We start from the raw sequence: 16,942 nt of genomic DNA on the forward strand, positions 1-16,942 counted from the left end.
AATCCTTAAAGACAAACAATAACTCTGGTTGAATGGTTATCATATTTAAAATGCTTTGTGTTTGAGAAGAACCAACACCATTTCATAGTTTACTAGTTTTGAAAGAAAATCAAGTTTAACCTTTTGCCAAAGTAAGCCTTACCTCAGTTCTTGATTCAGTAGAAGGCAACAAAAACATTTTATCTTTTGAAAATTCTTGACAAAACCAGGGCATGAATATTCAGTTTATGGGGTGAACTAGAACTATCACAGTCCTCCAGAAACAGCTATGGAATGTCAAATTAAGAGAAAACCCTTGAAACAGGATTCCTCAGTGGTAACATATCTATATTTTAACACTGTCATTTCTTTTTCTGGGGAAGACTAATATTTTGTTTGCTTGCCTCAGTGTGGTGTAATGCTTTAACATTTACAAATGCCTATACCTATAAATTACCCTGCAGGCAGTACTAGGCACTTAATTTAATCCAGCTGGCATTCAATTAAGCTAGTACACGCCCTCTTTGGCCTATTCTTGGGCTGCCCAGGGACTCAGAATCTTCTGAATCACCCTAACCCATCCAGCATTGTCTAGAAAAGTAATCACTCCGTGGACAGCCCTACTATCATAATGTACAGTATGTTGTCTTTCGAAACTGTCCTAAAGTGAGCACTTCTAAGACTAGCACCAAGCTGATCTTTCAATTAGACCCTAACAGCCTGGCTTGACCAATTTGTTTCAGGCATCCAGGAGGGACTACATAATCTTGTCCACAGTGGCACGGCTGCTTCCACCTCTCCACACAACCCCTTTGATGAACTGCAAGATACTACACAGATTTCCTTTATTACCAGACACATCCTTAACTTACATGGTATCCCTTCAGTAGAGAAGACAGTAAGCTACAGCAGCGTTTTTCAACCGCTGTTCCGCGGCACACTAGTGTGCCGCGAGATGTTGCCTGGTGTGCCGTAGGCAGGGCCGCAATTTTTACTTTAAAAAAAAAATCCGGGCCCTGTCATTGGTTGCGCCCCTTGTGTACGGGTGACGTCAGTACGCACGGGGCGCAATGTTATAAAAGGGCCTGTGTGCGGTCGCGTGTAGGCAGAAGTGCAGAGGCGGCGTGCGTGAGGGGAAGATGCTGCTGAAGCCGCCGAAGAGTAAAATGCTGCTGGGCACCAATGTATTAGGGGGGGCCACGGGGCACACTGACTTATGGGGGCACTGCTGCTGGGCACCAATGTACTAGGGGGGCTGGCTCTTGGCACCAATGTACTGGGGGCACTGCTGCTGGGCACCAATGTACTAGGGGGGCACTGCTCTTGGCACCAATGTACTAGGGGGGCACTGCTGCTGGGCACCAATGTACTAGGGGGCACTGCTCTTGGCACCAATGTACTAGGGGGGCACTGCTGCTGGGCACCAGTGTACTAGGGGGGCACTGCTCTTGGCACCAATGTACTAGGGGGGCACTGCTGCTGGGCACCAATGTACTAGGGGGGCACTGCTCTTGGCACCAATGTACTAGGGGGGCACTGCTGCTGGGCACCAGTGTACTAGGGGGGCACTGCTGCTGGGCACAGAGTTAAATTTTTTAACATTTTCTAATGGTGGTGTGCCTCGTGATTTTTTTCATGAAACAAGTGTGCCTTTGCCCAAAAAAGGTTGAAAAACACTGAGCTACAGAGAACAATTTTGAAAAACAGCTCATTACTAGTGATGAGCGAAATTTTTCGGCAGGCATGGATTTGCGGTGAATTTCACCATGTTTTGCCACTGGCGGGTTTTTTTGGGAAATTGAAAATTTTTGGTGTGCAACATTTTCCGCATTTCGGGAATTTTTCACTGTTTTGTGAATTTTTATTCTCTCATCCCTACTCAGTACTGCTGTAGGGCTGCTGAAGCTCTGGGGTGGTGCATTCATTCAGTTATTTATATAAAATACAGGATTTCCAATTACACTCTTTTTAAGATTTAGTTCTTTAATTTATGCTCTACTCCTGTCTCCCCAGCCTAGCTTTCAGATGCCATTACTTGCCCTCATAAACCTTTTTCAATATTTCCTAGGTCCTAGAACAATGAAGATGGGTTTAGCATTATGACATAGGTTATGGAACAGAACATACCATGAATTCAGTGTGAAGCAAATGGGAGCTTTGAACAATATGCCTGAGCTGCTGTCTGGTCAGGACTCGAGTGGCTGACTGTAAGTATTCAATGGATACTTTTTCTCTTGGGGCCGGTACCACAGTGAAAGGTTCCACCATTCCTAAACTGCTCATATCTAAAGTAAGTGACACATTGGAGCCTCTCCTGTAAACAAAGAAAAATATTACTTTTACTGCATACCATCAAAGAGATTCTATAGATATAAGGCTAATGAATTTTATATAAAAAATAATTGTTTGTACTTTAGTAATCTAAGGTGCTGTGATACATTGAATAATAATTTAATCCTTGGGACTCCTGATATTTTCATAGATCTACTTTTCTTCAAATGTAGCATACATCTACTTTCATTCTAAATGCACTACTAAAACCATTTAAATAAAATAATTAAAAAAGTCATTTTGTTCAACATTAGAAAACATTAGAAAATTACACATGCTTTGTAGAGAATAATCATTTTTAATGGCATTGGACTAAGAAAACAAACAGTCCTGTGAAACATGAATACTATATTTCATGTTTTAAGAATGTTGGCAATTGCACCAAGGGAATGGTGTCATATTCAGCTAAAGAAAACATAAAGTGTAACGTAAATACAATGTTGTTTGTCCAATCTAAGCAAATTAGTTTTTGGTAATTGTTCATCTAAAATAACAGCATTTTTTAGTTTCTTCTGGTCCTGTTTGTTCTATATAGCCTACAAGCCAGAAGATATGTATAAATGATGCCTATAATGATTATTTAACTCCCACTAAATAAAAAACACAAAGAATGTTCCCCAATGGCTCAGCATATATATTGTTTGCCTGCTGCCCTGTCAAAGTCCCTGCCCTTTTAGCCCTGTAATTTTAGAAAAGGGAGTAGCTTCCTATAATGACCTCAGCTTGCAGTCTCTTAACTAGGTTCTTTACTGATTGGATCAGTTGAGCTCTATGTACCAACAAATGTGCAGGTGGAAGGAAGCCATTAATTAGCTGGAAGAACTGTTGGCTGTGATTGCGGATAAGGGACCTGGGTTTAATCTCATATATCTCCTCTAATGCCAGTCAAACATATACACTAATTCCCAGTGGAGCTGTACAACAAAGCTAGTGGAAAAAGAGATGCCCATAAATTACCTTAAAACAGGTATGGGATCTGTTATCTGGAAACCTGTTTTCCAGAAAGCTCCATTATAATTAAATAATTCACATTTAAAACAATGATTTCTTTTTTTCTAATTTTGATTCTAACTAAGATATAATTAATCCTTATTAAAGGCAAAACAATCGTATTGGGTTTATTTACTGTTTGTGATTTTTTAGTAGACTTAAGGTATGAAGATCCAAATTATGGAAAGATCCCTTATCCAGAAATCCATAGGTCCCGAGCATTTTGAACAACAGATCCCATATCTGTAGTACAATATATATATAAAAACATTTTTCTCTTAAAAATCAATGAATGTTTTTCCCTCTGTCAACAGCAGGAGCCGATATTCTGTACAATGCTGAGACTCGCAGTAGGACAGGCATGATGCACAATAGCACTCTTACGGGCCGAGCCAACTGTATGAATGAGGATTGTGTGCTTTAACGCAAAGGAGTTAACATTTTACTAAAGTTTTATAAACTTCTGCAGCTCATGGTGAACTAAGGAAACACTCCTGACAAGCATTTCTAGACTAAGTTTAAAGCAATCAGTATAAGGGTAGGACAGGAATTACTTTACATCCTGTGGTGGAAAAGAGCTGACATAAGAGCAGTTTTAGCATTCCCACTTTTAATCACATTTTCTTATGTATTGCCAACTATTTCCTATTTCTGCCCTATGCTACAGTCAGGGGAACTGAAAGATTGGAAAAATTGGAAGTTTATACAACCTCTCATCTTTTCCTGCAGAATAGCTCCCTAATCAACCAAAGTTGTCTTAATCTTGACTAGCGTTAATGCCACGGTCAACCATTTTCATTGTACTTCCTAGTAATGTTACGGTTTGTTGTTTCATGAGGATGCAATCGCTATTAAAAACAAGACTGTCTTATATTTTAACTTGTTCTAATAAATTAACTTAGTCACGTACACATTAATATTACAAACCAAACACAAATACTTAGATAACAAGGTCACAATCCTTTACGATGCCAGAGCCATTGTTAAGAAAAGGAACGTTTAATAATGTGAAATCGAGATTTATGATATAGGTCCCCAAAGTGTGAGGCTAGTTCCTACGGGGGTCCATAAGAAATGAGAGGGGGCCCACATGACCTGAGTTAATTTAAGTAAACATAATTTAAAGGGGTAGTTCACCTTTAAGTTAACTTTTATTATTTATAATTGTCTAAGCAACATTTCAATTGGTCTTTATTGTTCTTTTTTTTTATTATTTTCCTTCTTCTGACTCTTTTCAACTTTTAAATAGGGGTCACTGACCCCAGCAGCCTATATGCTATTGCTCTGTGAGTCTAATTATTATTGTTATTGTTATGTTTTTATTACTTGTTTTTCTATTCAGGTGCTTTCCTATCCATATTCCAGTATTTCAATCACCCACTTCCTGGATTCTAAGGTAAAGTGGACACTAGCTACAAGATAGCTGCTGAATTGAAAGTGAAATAATTAAAACAAAACACAAATAATAAAAATGAGGACCAACTGCAAATTGTCTTAAGGTGGCCACACACGTGGCGATTTGCGATCTTTCGTGCGCCCATCGGTCACACGAAAGATCGTACAATCAGCCACAAACCGTTCAGGGCTGAAACGCAGATAAGGAGGTAGAAACAATAGGATTTCTACCTCCTTCTGCCGATTCAGCGCTGAAGGCAGATTTTGGTCAGGCGCCTTCTATGGCGCCCGATCAAAATCTTTTAACTGGCCCGATCGGCGAGTCGTTGACCAGCTTTAGAATATTTCTCTCTCTCTACGACATACTAAAAGTTAACTTGAAGATGAACAACCCCTTTGACATAGGATTAAAATATTTGATGTTCTAGAATAGTCTTGGAACTAGGCTGGAAAGAGAATGGTGTTAGAAATTCTGTCACTGAATTTATTTAAATTAAAGCACATTTGATGAGATAAGTCACTTACATAGCAGTAAGCAAAGGAGCTGCTACAAAAGGTCTTGGTATCAACAGGGAGCACTGTCACCATTTAAATAAAATAATAATGTAATAGCAAAAGAAGCATTCTTTGCTACCTTATGCACAGATTTTATAGCTTTAAATCCCATGCTGATATATGATTATGAGCTTTTCAGTTAATGTCCATTCCCTCAGGAGGTCAAGGTTGGATTGGGGTGTATGAGGCTCACCGGGGCTGCTCCCCCAGGAGCCCCAGCTGCCCATTCACCTACCACCAGCCCCTTTCCCAACCATGGGGCCACTATTGGGGGAAGGAGGGCAGTGGGGGAGCAGTGGAGGGGGGCCCACTGAGTTTTTTCCTGGTGTCCCGCTGGTCCAGTCCAACCTTGCAGTAGGTTATGTTGGCTTCTTAAAAGCCACATTATTTTTTAAATTCCCAAATAAAGACATATTCATTTTAGAGAAATATGCAATATAGTGTTTGCACAGAAAGTTGTATACATAACCCCAGGGTGAAACCTCAAGAAAGCTTAATAAATAGCACCAGCATTGCAATGAGAGGTAAAAGGGTCAAATAAAGCAAATACAATTATATTTGTTAAACAGCAATGTATTGGTTAGCAGCAAATTAAATAGTCACAATTCTACTTTTGTTGGCTCAATTATAAAGCAATCATTATGCTTATTTATATGTATTTGGCAAGCATTTTATGAGTTTATGTCATTGTTTCACTACCAGCCAGCAGATTTTTAGGCAATTATAATCAAATGATCAGTTATTCTTGCCCAAGTTTCAGAACAGACAATATTATTTCTGTGGTTTGCCATTTTTTTCCAGCAAAAAAAAAACTGTAGTTCTATTTTTAGCAAGGGTTTTTTTATTAACATGTCCCACAATCTTTCCCAAGCACACCTGGATCATTTAATATGTTTTCCCTGTATGTGATCTACTATAATCTCTATCTCTGCCAGTAATAACAAGTCCATTATCAACCCCGCTATGTCATGCATTGTTTGTTTGACTGAGGTTAAGGCAATGATTTCTAAGCTGACAACTGGAGTAGTAATAGTGCATCACACCCATTTTAAGTGTCATTTAAAGCTGAATTAACAATTAATCATGAAAATGTGCGTGAGTATTCTCTTGCTAAGTTTAAATGTGCAAAGTAGAGTAAGAACTTCTCATTTTAGTGATATGCTGCACACTATATAGTTATAAGGTGTTACAAAAGGCACTAGGTTTACTCATCTCCTATAACCCACTGCAACCTATCAGCAAGTAGCATTAACTGGTCACCTGTGTAAAACCAAACCTCCTTTTTTGTTGCTATGGGTAAGTGTACCTGGGCAAACTACTGGGTACAGTGGACAGATAAAGGGCAGCATCTAAATATATGACGACTACTCTATATAACCTCTAATAGAAATAGTATGTTTTACTGGGAGGTAACAGATCCATTTTATGCTGGGGTCAAGGTAGCATTTTATGCTTGGGGGTCACTATACATGTTTTTACTGGCAGTCACCGTGCCATGTTATGCTGGGGAATTAATGCTCTTTGTCACTATATTGGGGTCGCTGTGGCATTTAATCCTGGAGGTCTTGCTACCAGTTTCTTTTAGAGGTAATGATGATATTTAATGCTTTAATGGAGCGTGGCTGCAAATTGTCTCCTTATCCTATGCCCCTGTAATAATCTGTATTTTCTCTTTTAAGATTATGGTGTATCAGACACAGAAAGGTCATTGGAAAGTGTGATTTTTAAAATGAATTTAAAAAAATGCAGTTATATCACAAGGCATACAAATAAACCTGCCCAGCTGCTATAGTGCAGTGCACAGTGTTTGTTCGATATGTTTTGTAACGCTATGTCACATACCTTAACATAAATAAGAGAGAGACTCCTTAATCCCTGTTACATTTCTGACAAGGGAAGCAGATATGCAACAGACACACCACTGCCATCTGCTGGCCAATATCTGCACTGCACATTCATTTTGAGCAGGTTAGAGTAAAATTGCTTTGGAGAAATGAAATGCTCCTGCAATGTGATCAAAATTAGGCATTCACTCACTTGCTCATATAATCTATATTAAAGTCTACATATAAGAAGCAGTCATATTAACACCTATTACTAAACTGCTATTATTACATGCTTTCTGTCTTTACAGCCATATGAACTAGCATCAGCTAAAGCACCTGCAGGTAGCCACACTTGTTTTTTACTGTTATCTCTATTGCTGGCTATATGTGCCAAGCCCAGTCACCAGCATGGTGTACTAAACAGCAGAAAAACTGGTAAAACATTTTTCATATATCTGTAACATCAGGACATTTTGGGACTTATGGCACTGGTATTCAACTTGCCTGCTTCTGCACCTAGTCAACTTTAGCTAAGCTCTGCATCAGTGTAGTACGCTCATCACAAAAAAAGGGGTAACTCATTCATTTTGTATTTAAATTTTCAAGCCTTTGCATCCTTCTTCATATTTTTAATTGGACCTGTTATCCAGTATGCTTGGCGTTTTCCAGATAAGGGGTATTTCCGTAATTTCGATCGCCATACTTTCCATCTACTAAAAAATAATTTAAGCACTAATTAAACCCAGTAGGACTGTTTTCTCCTATTAGGATTGATTATATTGTAGCTGGGATCAGGTACAAGGTACTGTTATATTATTGCAAGGGAAAAAGGAAATAATTTTTAAAAATGTAAGTTATTTTCTTATAATGGAGTCTATGAGAGCTGGCCTTACCATAATTTGAAACTTTCTGCATAACAGGTTTATATCCTATACCGATATAATAAATCTCTTATTAATATGGTGTACTGTATTGGGTGAAACAGGGCATTTGCTTTATCTATGGTTATATAATGTACCTCCATACAAATATATATACAAATATATATACTGTACATAAATATATTATACTTTGTTATGTATGTATATTATATTATGTTATATGTGTTATTCTGTATGTCTTAATAGTGAGCTGCATCATTCACATTTATGGTATCTTCTCTGTCCTAATTTGATCCATTTATATTCTATGTCTAGGATCAAATAGCAGCTCAAATGTGTAATTTGGATTCTTTTAGCTCTTGCGCTATACCCTTATTGGTCTAATTTTGTTATATTACATTGCTGAGCCAGCAGCTAGAGTAACTTGTTTAAAGTTCAGCCAAAAAGGAAACGTGAGAGAAGGGTGGAGCGTCGGACAAGCACAATCAACATCGGACCCAGCAGGGTTTCCTGTCACCTTGGGAACCTAATTGATTGGTGCAGTGGTTTCCTGTGTGTATTACACAGAGCCAGTAGCAACTGCAGTAACGAGCCAAAGTGCACGATAAGAGACCTACCAGTAACATACACACTGTTCTGTTCTGAAACCATTTGGGCAAGGAAATGCTGCAAATAGTTCTGTTGCTACTTATATTTATATAAATAAAGCCACAATATTGAACAGACATATCAAAGCAATAGAACAGGCACCCTTTCCTAATAGCAATAAATAAGCAATAGTGCTGTGGCACACAGTTATGTATTTATAGGGTAATAATACCTTTTTTTTTTTTTTTTGCTACTTGTGGTGAGGTATAAGAGATAACATTAAAACAGTCAAAGATATGAAAATTACAAAGGGTACATTCTTTTTTTAATTTACTGGTTCTGTACATTTATCATATAGTGCACCAAGCCTATGGTACTAGAGAAAATGTCTATAATCCTCCATTTCTCTTTCACATCACAAATAAAACCTAGAAGGTCATGGATCTGCCATGTCAAAGATGTGGCTGCAGGAGAAATTCCAGTCGAATGAGGCCATCTCTTACTGTATATTCTTGGGAGTATCATTAATAAGTCTCAAAGATAAAAGCCTGGGAAACTGCACGAGATTTATTAGGGGAGAAATACAGCTACTGATATTCAAAACAGCATGTCCTTATATTAATAAAATGGTAAAGGTAGACTGTATAGCATAACGCCCAATAGAACACACTATGTAACCAGTTGCAAGTGCACTTTCTGGTTTTGAGGTGCATTATGGGCAAAATACACTCTGGTTTGCTCTCATTGCTAATAGTACATGAATCCTATACTCAGCACAGTCTTTAATAAGTCACATATTCTTACACATCCCAGACATATAATCTATATTTTCCAAGCACACAAAAAAATAATGTTTATATGCAAAGGTTATTATAATCCTTAAATCTAGAAAAATGATTTGCCACATCCATAGGGAATAACTATAATGGAAACTGTTTACAAGACAGCATCAAAGCTTAAGCTGATCTTAGAATTAACTTTTAGTATAAGTAAAAGTATACTGTAGATACTGATATTCTGACAAAATTTGCATTTGGTCTAGTTTTTCTATTTTGTTTTGTATGTTTTTTAAATAGTTGCCTTTTCATTCTAACTCTCTCTCTCTCTCTAACAGAAGCTTTATTAAATGCTCTTTGGGAATAACAGACAAGGAGAAAGTAGATTTACAAAAGCTAGATATTATTTTTTCATTGCTTAGCTTTCTGTTCGGCCCCCTTCTTTCATCTTGGGGTCTGCAGAAGCAAAGGCTGGACTATCCAAAATGTGACCAGTACTTTGCAACAGCGGTGCAGACGTCTAATAGGGCTACTTGTCCTGAGGATGGGGGCCTAATGGGATGCTATACAAAACAGGAGATGACAGTAAAATCATTGTCTTGCCCTTGTGCCTTCCAAAGTCCTGTTCTACCCATAAAGAGAACTCCTATTTACATAGCAAAAGAAAGAGTGAGCACATAGTACTATTATAGTTATTCAATAAGCATAAGAAACAACATGCCCAGTAAGCCTATACAAAAAATATGCATATGTAAAAATAATATATTAAACTATTCAGGTTGATCTTCACTAACTGCAGTGGTGGGTTCAAAATGTGATCTATTTTTATCACAACAGATCTTGATGAAATGGTTGAAGCCCCTGTCAGAGTGTTTGGGGGAAACTGAGCTAGCCCAACCTTTATATATGCCTGACATTTGATGGGGAACTAAACTAATCAGTTTCCAAGTGTCTAGACAACATGGGCAATGAGATATAAGGGCTAACTACACCCAGTCTTTTTGTTCAGATTCAGTTTGGGGTGTTCACCAATTTTCTGTCCTATATATTGCCTTATTCAACTTAATTAAACAATTCTGTAGACTTAATATTTGTATTTAAAAGCATATCTAGCTTTCCAGCTTCTGGAAAAAAAGCCATATGATGCTGGACTAAGTAATTATGCTTTGATACATGAGCAGAGGTAACTGTAGCAAGGTTGCCATGGCAACTGCATTTAGCACTACTTCCACACAGAGAAAACTACATTGTTAAATTCCCTACCTCTGTATTTTTAGAGCAAGTGCTCACTTGGGTAACATAGTGGAGAAAATTACCTTGCAGGTTTGTGTTTTATCTGGTGAACAATAAGGAAATGCCACACATGGAGTTCTTATATAAGTGGCATATTTTAGCACTATAGGCTTTTATGTAGTTGTTTATAAAGGCAATTGAGTGCCAAGGTTACATAAGAACATATGTATTAGCAAACTAGTGCTACACAAATGGGTGCTTTCATTGCTAGGGGGCATATAATGTAATGTAATAAGAATGTTTATTCAGGCCCTTGTGTTTACTGCAGCTGCACACAACACAGTCTGCCAGTTCAAAACATATGAGTGGAAGATGAATTACAATGTTTCCTACACCAGATCTTAGGTCTGGACTGAGATTTAAACTAGGTCCTGGCATTTCAAGTACACAGAGGCCCAAACAGCCCTCTACCAGTTTTTCTATGGCATCTTACAGCAGCCCCTCTGGCATTTGCCAGAATCTACAGATGGCCAGTCTGGGCCTGCCAGATCTCACAGTCTCAGGGCTGTTAATGCTCTTTATCTTGCAGTGACATGACTATCTTGCCAGATTTTCAAATATTAAGCTGTGTGAAACTACTTCACTGGCTTTGCATTTGCTTCATCCAGTTATCCCTATAGTACCTTCCTCAGCCCAATAAGGATAAAACTGGTCTGTACCAGCACCTAACCGTAGCTGAACATTACATCCCAGTGGGTAAGCATTGTCTTGTAGGGTATTCTATGAAAATGGAAAAATATAAAGAAAAACAAAACTTCCTCTCCACCCTAATGGTAATGGGAAAATAGGCTTTATTTCCATTTCATCTGCAATATGTATTTTCCATTACAGTTCTATGACAGCTCTGGTTCTATTGTTTCAAGTCCATCTATAAATTCAATTACATGAATATAGGTAAGCTTGCATTACAGACTCTTTTCTCTCTGTTTACGGAGGCATGCTTCTCATTATGTGTATGTGATGAGATGCTGCATTTGCATTGTGTCTTTCAAAATACTGTAGATATATTACAGCTTTTCAACAGAGTGCACATGTTTTATTTAGGATAAAGTGAACAGTAACAAATATTTTTCCATTGGATTTTAAACCAAGATATGAATAGATCCATCCACAAGTGTGTATTTTGCATGCCCTTGTCCTGAGCATTCAGACTTCTCTCACTACCCCTCTGTTCCCATCTGTTCCCATGGCAAAGGCACTCACTGGCAACCAACAGGCCTGGGCCTGTGTATAAAGTCTGAAAATGACTTTACCGTACAGTTATCGCCTTTGTTGGCCAAACACTTGGATCATCACTTGGCACACAGTGGGGGTTAGCTGAACTGGCTAAAAATCCACTTATTTAGAAAACTGGCCATAGATCTTAACTTACTATCTATGGCCAGCTTTATCACAAAGGATTTACATGGAAAACATCTGCTCAGACAGTTTCAGACTTGTCTTGACACTGTTCCCTTTGAAAGCTGCAAGAATGGGCTACACAATATATTCAACAATAGGCAGCAGAGAAGGTAAAATCAATAGCTAAGTTCTGTTGTGGCTGAAGGTTAACAAGTTAATTACAGGACAATGCAGCCTGATTAAAAAGACAGCTTCATCAGTGTAAAAAGGAAATCAGAGTATGCAAAATATTTGTAATATATGTGCCTGAATGCTTGCATTGACTAATTTGTAGTTTTGACTAATGTTTATGTCAATAGTGTTTTTACAAGAGATCACAATGTCACCTGTTATTTATGGTAAAAAATCTTGGAAAAGGACTGAAACCTTGCAAATGCACCCCTAACAACTGGCACTCAGTTGAACAGCTGGAAGTGAAAAATATATAGAGTAGCACCAGGCGGATGTTCTGGACAGATGTTACAGTATATGCCACATAGATGACATAGATTGTGCACTCCAGATAACTATGGAAGCACAAGCCTTGGTGCCTGCTGCCATTAGCAATAGGTATCTAGCTTACTGTTATATTCCTTTGTTTTTTATAAAAAGAAACCCCACCTGTGGGTATGTATCTGTGTGTGTCTTCCTTTATTACTCACACATACACACACAAAAAAATAAACACTGTGGAAATGGAACTGAATTGATATTATTTGTAATAAAGTAGAAATATACCAAAAACATATACCAAAAATACAAATTAAAACAAATATAACATAAAGACCACAAGTAATGGCATGGTATGGCAGTGCAGCAGAAAACTGACCGGCACAACGAGTGTGATGCAAGCAGGGCTTAGCCCCTGCGTGTTTATTTAAAGCAGGGATCCCCAACCTTTTATACCCATGAGCCACATTCAAATGATAAAAGTGTTGGGAGCAACACAAGCATGAAAAAAGTTCCTGGAGGTGCCAATAAGAGCTATAATTGGCTACTTAATAGCCCCTATGTTGAATGGAAGCCTATAGAAGGCTCTGTTTGGCAATTACATTGGGTTTTTATGCAATCAAACTTGCCTCCTAACCAGAAATCCAAAAATAAGCACCTGCTTTGAGGCCACGGGGAGCAACATCCAAGTGTTTGGTGAGCAACATGTTGCTCACGAACCACTGGTTGGGGATCACTGATTTAAAGTATAGCAGCAACGTTTTGGGGGCGTACCCCTTCGTCAGGCGAAGAGGTACGCCCCTGTAACGGTGCTGCTATAATTTGAATAAACACGCAGGGTCTAAGCCCCACTTGTATCACACTCGTTGCGCTGGTCAATTTTTTCTCCTGGATTGTGGTGAGAGTGCCGACTCTCTAGGCTGTGCACCGAGTCTAAGGATTGGAGAAGGTAAGGGTGTGCTGGTGGAACTTTTTGTCGTATGGTATGGCAGTGCTTAGCACTAATTTGGCTACAGAAAGATAATGGCACAAGGACATAAAACAGACTGACACAAATATCTACAGTCATCCCCATAAGCCCATCCATATACATCAGCTTTTACTTGATGGATGCATTTGTAATCAAGTAATCCCATCAAGGCAGCCATGCAGCATACTGTAAATCTAAATTAATTGCTGACTAGCCATGCAGGATGTGAATTCAATAAGTGGCTGGAATTAAAGGGGCAAGATGGCAACCCTAGTCCCTAGTGGTTGAACATAACGGTGTTTAATTACAACCTAAAATACTGTACATAAAGTGGTAGTGCCTGTGTTTGCCAGTGCAACAGGTGTGCCTATTACTGTAACTTAGTTGCATGGGCCAGCAGCTATTTGTGTGTCTGAATGACATAAAAGGGAAAAATGTGCTCACCACTAAATTTTAAACCATTAGGCGGGGATGCAATGACCACAACATTTATGTAGGCAACTTAAAGGGTTAGGCATGTCTTAATGTCCTATACATATTGATAATGGGTGAGTGCAAAGATCTCTTGTTGTTGTCTGAATGACATGCAAGCCAGGGGTAGCATGGGGAAATGCCTGCATGACAACCCTCGGAGTCACACACAAGTCTCTGGACTCCATTCTGCATTGTAGAGATCTGTTGTATTTCAGAAATGTACAGGGCTTGGTGCCAGTGTGCAAAAACCATGGTGGTTTGCATTCCTTTTTGCATTTGTATGTTGTCCTGCACTTTGTGAATGTCCCCTTGTACCTCTGGTCCCTAAGGTCCAAAGCAAACTAGAATGCTGGTTGTCTGTTTCAGTAGCTCGATCACTTGCTCAGACCTGGTTGAGAGTTAAGCTCTATTTAAGACTCCCATACAAGATGTTTCTACTGCTTTCTAATGCCCAACTGACTGTGATCCTTATTTGTTGTCCTGCTCATGTTAAACTGATATTGACACAGTGGATTCAAATTTCTAACTTACCATCTTATTTTAGTTAAATAAGTTTGTTGGTCTGCAGTTAGTGTATCTCCTAGGAAAGGCACTTTGTTTTGTCACTGTTTTTTTCAGAACTACAAAAGCCCAAAGATATAGAAACAACTCTTTTTAGAGTGCATAATGGGCATCCAGCAACCTGACTTCCGGTTCTCTGGGAGGAATCAATCTGTATTTTTGGACTTTTGTAGCTTCAAAAATACAGCGGAAAATGAATCTGCAATGTCACTACTGCTTTAAATGCAGAGTTAGATGAGTTAGCCTGCATAATTGTCAGGGCATAACCCAGTGTTCTGCTACTTTTCAAATCAATAAAATTATTTAATTTTGGCTAAGAGCTATAATGTTTATCTAACATTCTTCGAAACACAAAAGAAAGCATGGAGATGAAAAATATACAAAAGACACAATACATAAAATAAGTTATAAATACATTGCATTAAAAATCAGGACATTTTGTTCAATGAAAATGAATAGTATGCCGGGTGATATTAATCATTTTTCTTGTTACTGTTCCTTTAAAAAAATAAACATTAACTGCAGGCATGCTTTGTCACAAGCCAGATGGTCATTGTAACCAAAAAGAGGAACTTTATAAAATGTGCAGTTGGGTGTTTCCATAGCTCATAGATGAGACAGCCGTTCGGAGGACTAATTTCATATAAAATATATGCTTACCTTTCTTGGAGGCCTACGGGTTTCATTTTAAATGGAGAAGGTCCCGCAGACAGAGGAGGTCTGATCTCAAAGGTGCCTTGGCACTGGGGGTCTACAATAACATTCACAGCTTTAGGGATATGTTCATGCTGCACCATACTGCTTGGCCGTTTAGCCTGAGATGGTGAAGGCTGAGCTGGGAGAGGCGACAGGTGGATCTCCTGATTTTTTTTGTCCTGCCTCAATGAAAACTGAATCTTTTCTTTTAATCTGTAGAGAACCTACGGAGATAGAAAGTAAAGAGTATTTACAATATTCTCCTCCTACTCTATAAACATAGCAAAACAAACACAAAAAGAATCAAAGCGGAGTTCTCAAAAAAGCTCATAATTTGTCCTGTGGGAGTTTATTTAACTTCTTGGAAGGTTTAATGTTTGTTTTTGTTATTCTGACTAATCTATCACATACTAGAGTCGGCTCTCTAAAGGTTTTACATAAGAGTTGGACTGTGACCAGTATATTAGGTATAATTGAACAGCTTGTGAAGTTCCACACATACATGTCAATGAACACACTCAAATCCTTTTTCATTCAGCAGAAACAACACTAGTGCTGGTTCCCTTTTGAATAGTTTCTGCAGAACACTAATGCTGATGTCAGACTGGGTGTTTTGACTACTGCCATCATCAGGCGGCAAACAACAGTGGTCAAAATATCCTACTCCACCTATCAGCACTTCCCTTATTAAACGGGAAACAAATAGCACTGATAGATGGACCTATGCTTAGAAATGCTTAAGCATGCATTTTTGAGTGCAGGCCCTCTGTTGCCCCCTTCATGTGCACTAAACACAATTTTTCCCATGGCAGGTGAAGAGGGGCATTTTGAGTGCTGCTATTTGTGCTGGTCGAAATTCAAAGTCAACCTAAAATGTTCCTGAATTATCAAAAACTGCAATGTCTGTACCATTTGTGCAAAAGCAATAAGAGTTTAAGGGGGTGATGTAATAAAAGGCACTAAGTTTTCCCTGGTGCAATAACCTATAGCAACCAATCAGTGGGTAGCATTTACTGGTCATCTGTTTAAAAGAGAACATATTATTGGTTGCTATGGGTTACTGCACCAGGGAAAACTTAGTGCCTTTAATTACATATTGAGGTAAGGGTATAAAAAGGGGCATTAGAATATGGCAAACATCAAGACCATGGTGCATTATTTAAAACAATATGTCTGAAAAAAAAACCTTGCACTATAGTGTACTGTCGGGTACACAGTGTGTAAGTTAATTAAGACAATATTTTACAAAAGACACATCCTCAATGGCACACCTTCAGATAAACTATCTGAACTATCTAACTATGAAAAAACTAACTTTTATTCAAATCCTTTAAAGGAAAAGGAAAGGCTAATAAAGAGTTAATCTCAAGCTGCAGGCATACCTTCAGTTCTCTCAATAGTGCCCTTAAGTCTCCCCATATTTCTCCCGTTTAGATGATCAGAAGCCTCATAGGAAAACAAGAACGCTGAGCTCTGTAAAGAAAGTTCCCATAATGCCTTGCTCCTGAACCAAGACCAAGGCCGGTGTACATGCTCCGTTAGTAAAACTATGAGGAAGCTTCCTGCTGATTGGCTCAGATATACATTCCTAAGGGGGGGGGAGTAAGTTCTTAGCATTCTTGAGGGAGGGAGGAGCAGAAGAGGGGAGAAAGGAGAGAGCTGTGTGTCTCTGGCACAGGAAAACAGAGACAACAAATCTTTAGAGGACTCAGTGCATCATTTCTGTGAGTGCTTATGGCTGTATTTACATAGACATTTCTGATAAAACTTATGTAGTTTTTACCTTTCCTTCTCCTT

At 38.6% G+C, this 16,942-nt stretch overlaps 1 protein-coding gene across 1 annotated transcript in view; it reads right to left on the bottom strand.

The window, feature by feature from the left end:
* ptprr (protein tyrosine phosphatase receptor type R) overlaps positions 1-16,942 on the bottom strand; it is an 85,676-nt gene that overhangs the window by 25,853 nt on the left and 42,881 nt on the right. The window contains exons 6-7 of the mRNA NM_001103009.1: positions 15,110-15,369; positions 2,107-2,293 (exon numbers count right to left, since the gene is read on the bottom strand). Coding sequence (NP_001096479.1) covers positions 2,107-2,293; positions 15,110-15,369 — 447 coding nt within the window. The remainder of the gene's footprint in view (positions 1-2,106; positions 2,294-15,109; positions 15,370-16,942) is intronic.

The sequence above is a fragment of the Xenopus tropicalis genome, chromosome 3 (assembly GCF_000004195.4).
Source record: "Xenopus tropicalis strain Nigerian chromosome 3, UCB_Xtro_10.0, whole genome shotgun sequence".
NCBI classification, from domain to species: domain Eukaryota; kingdom Metazoa; phylum Chordata; class Amphibia; order Anura; family Pipidae; genus Xenopus; species Xenopus tropicalis.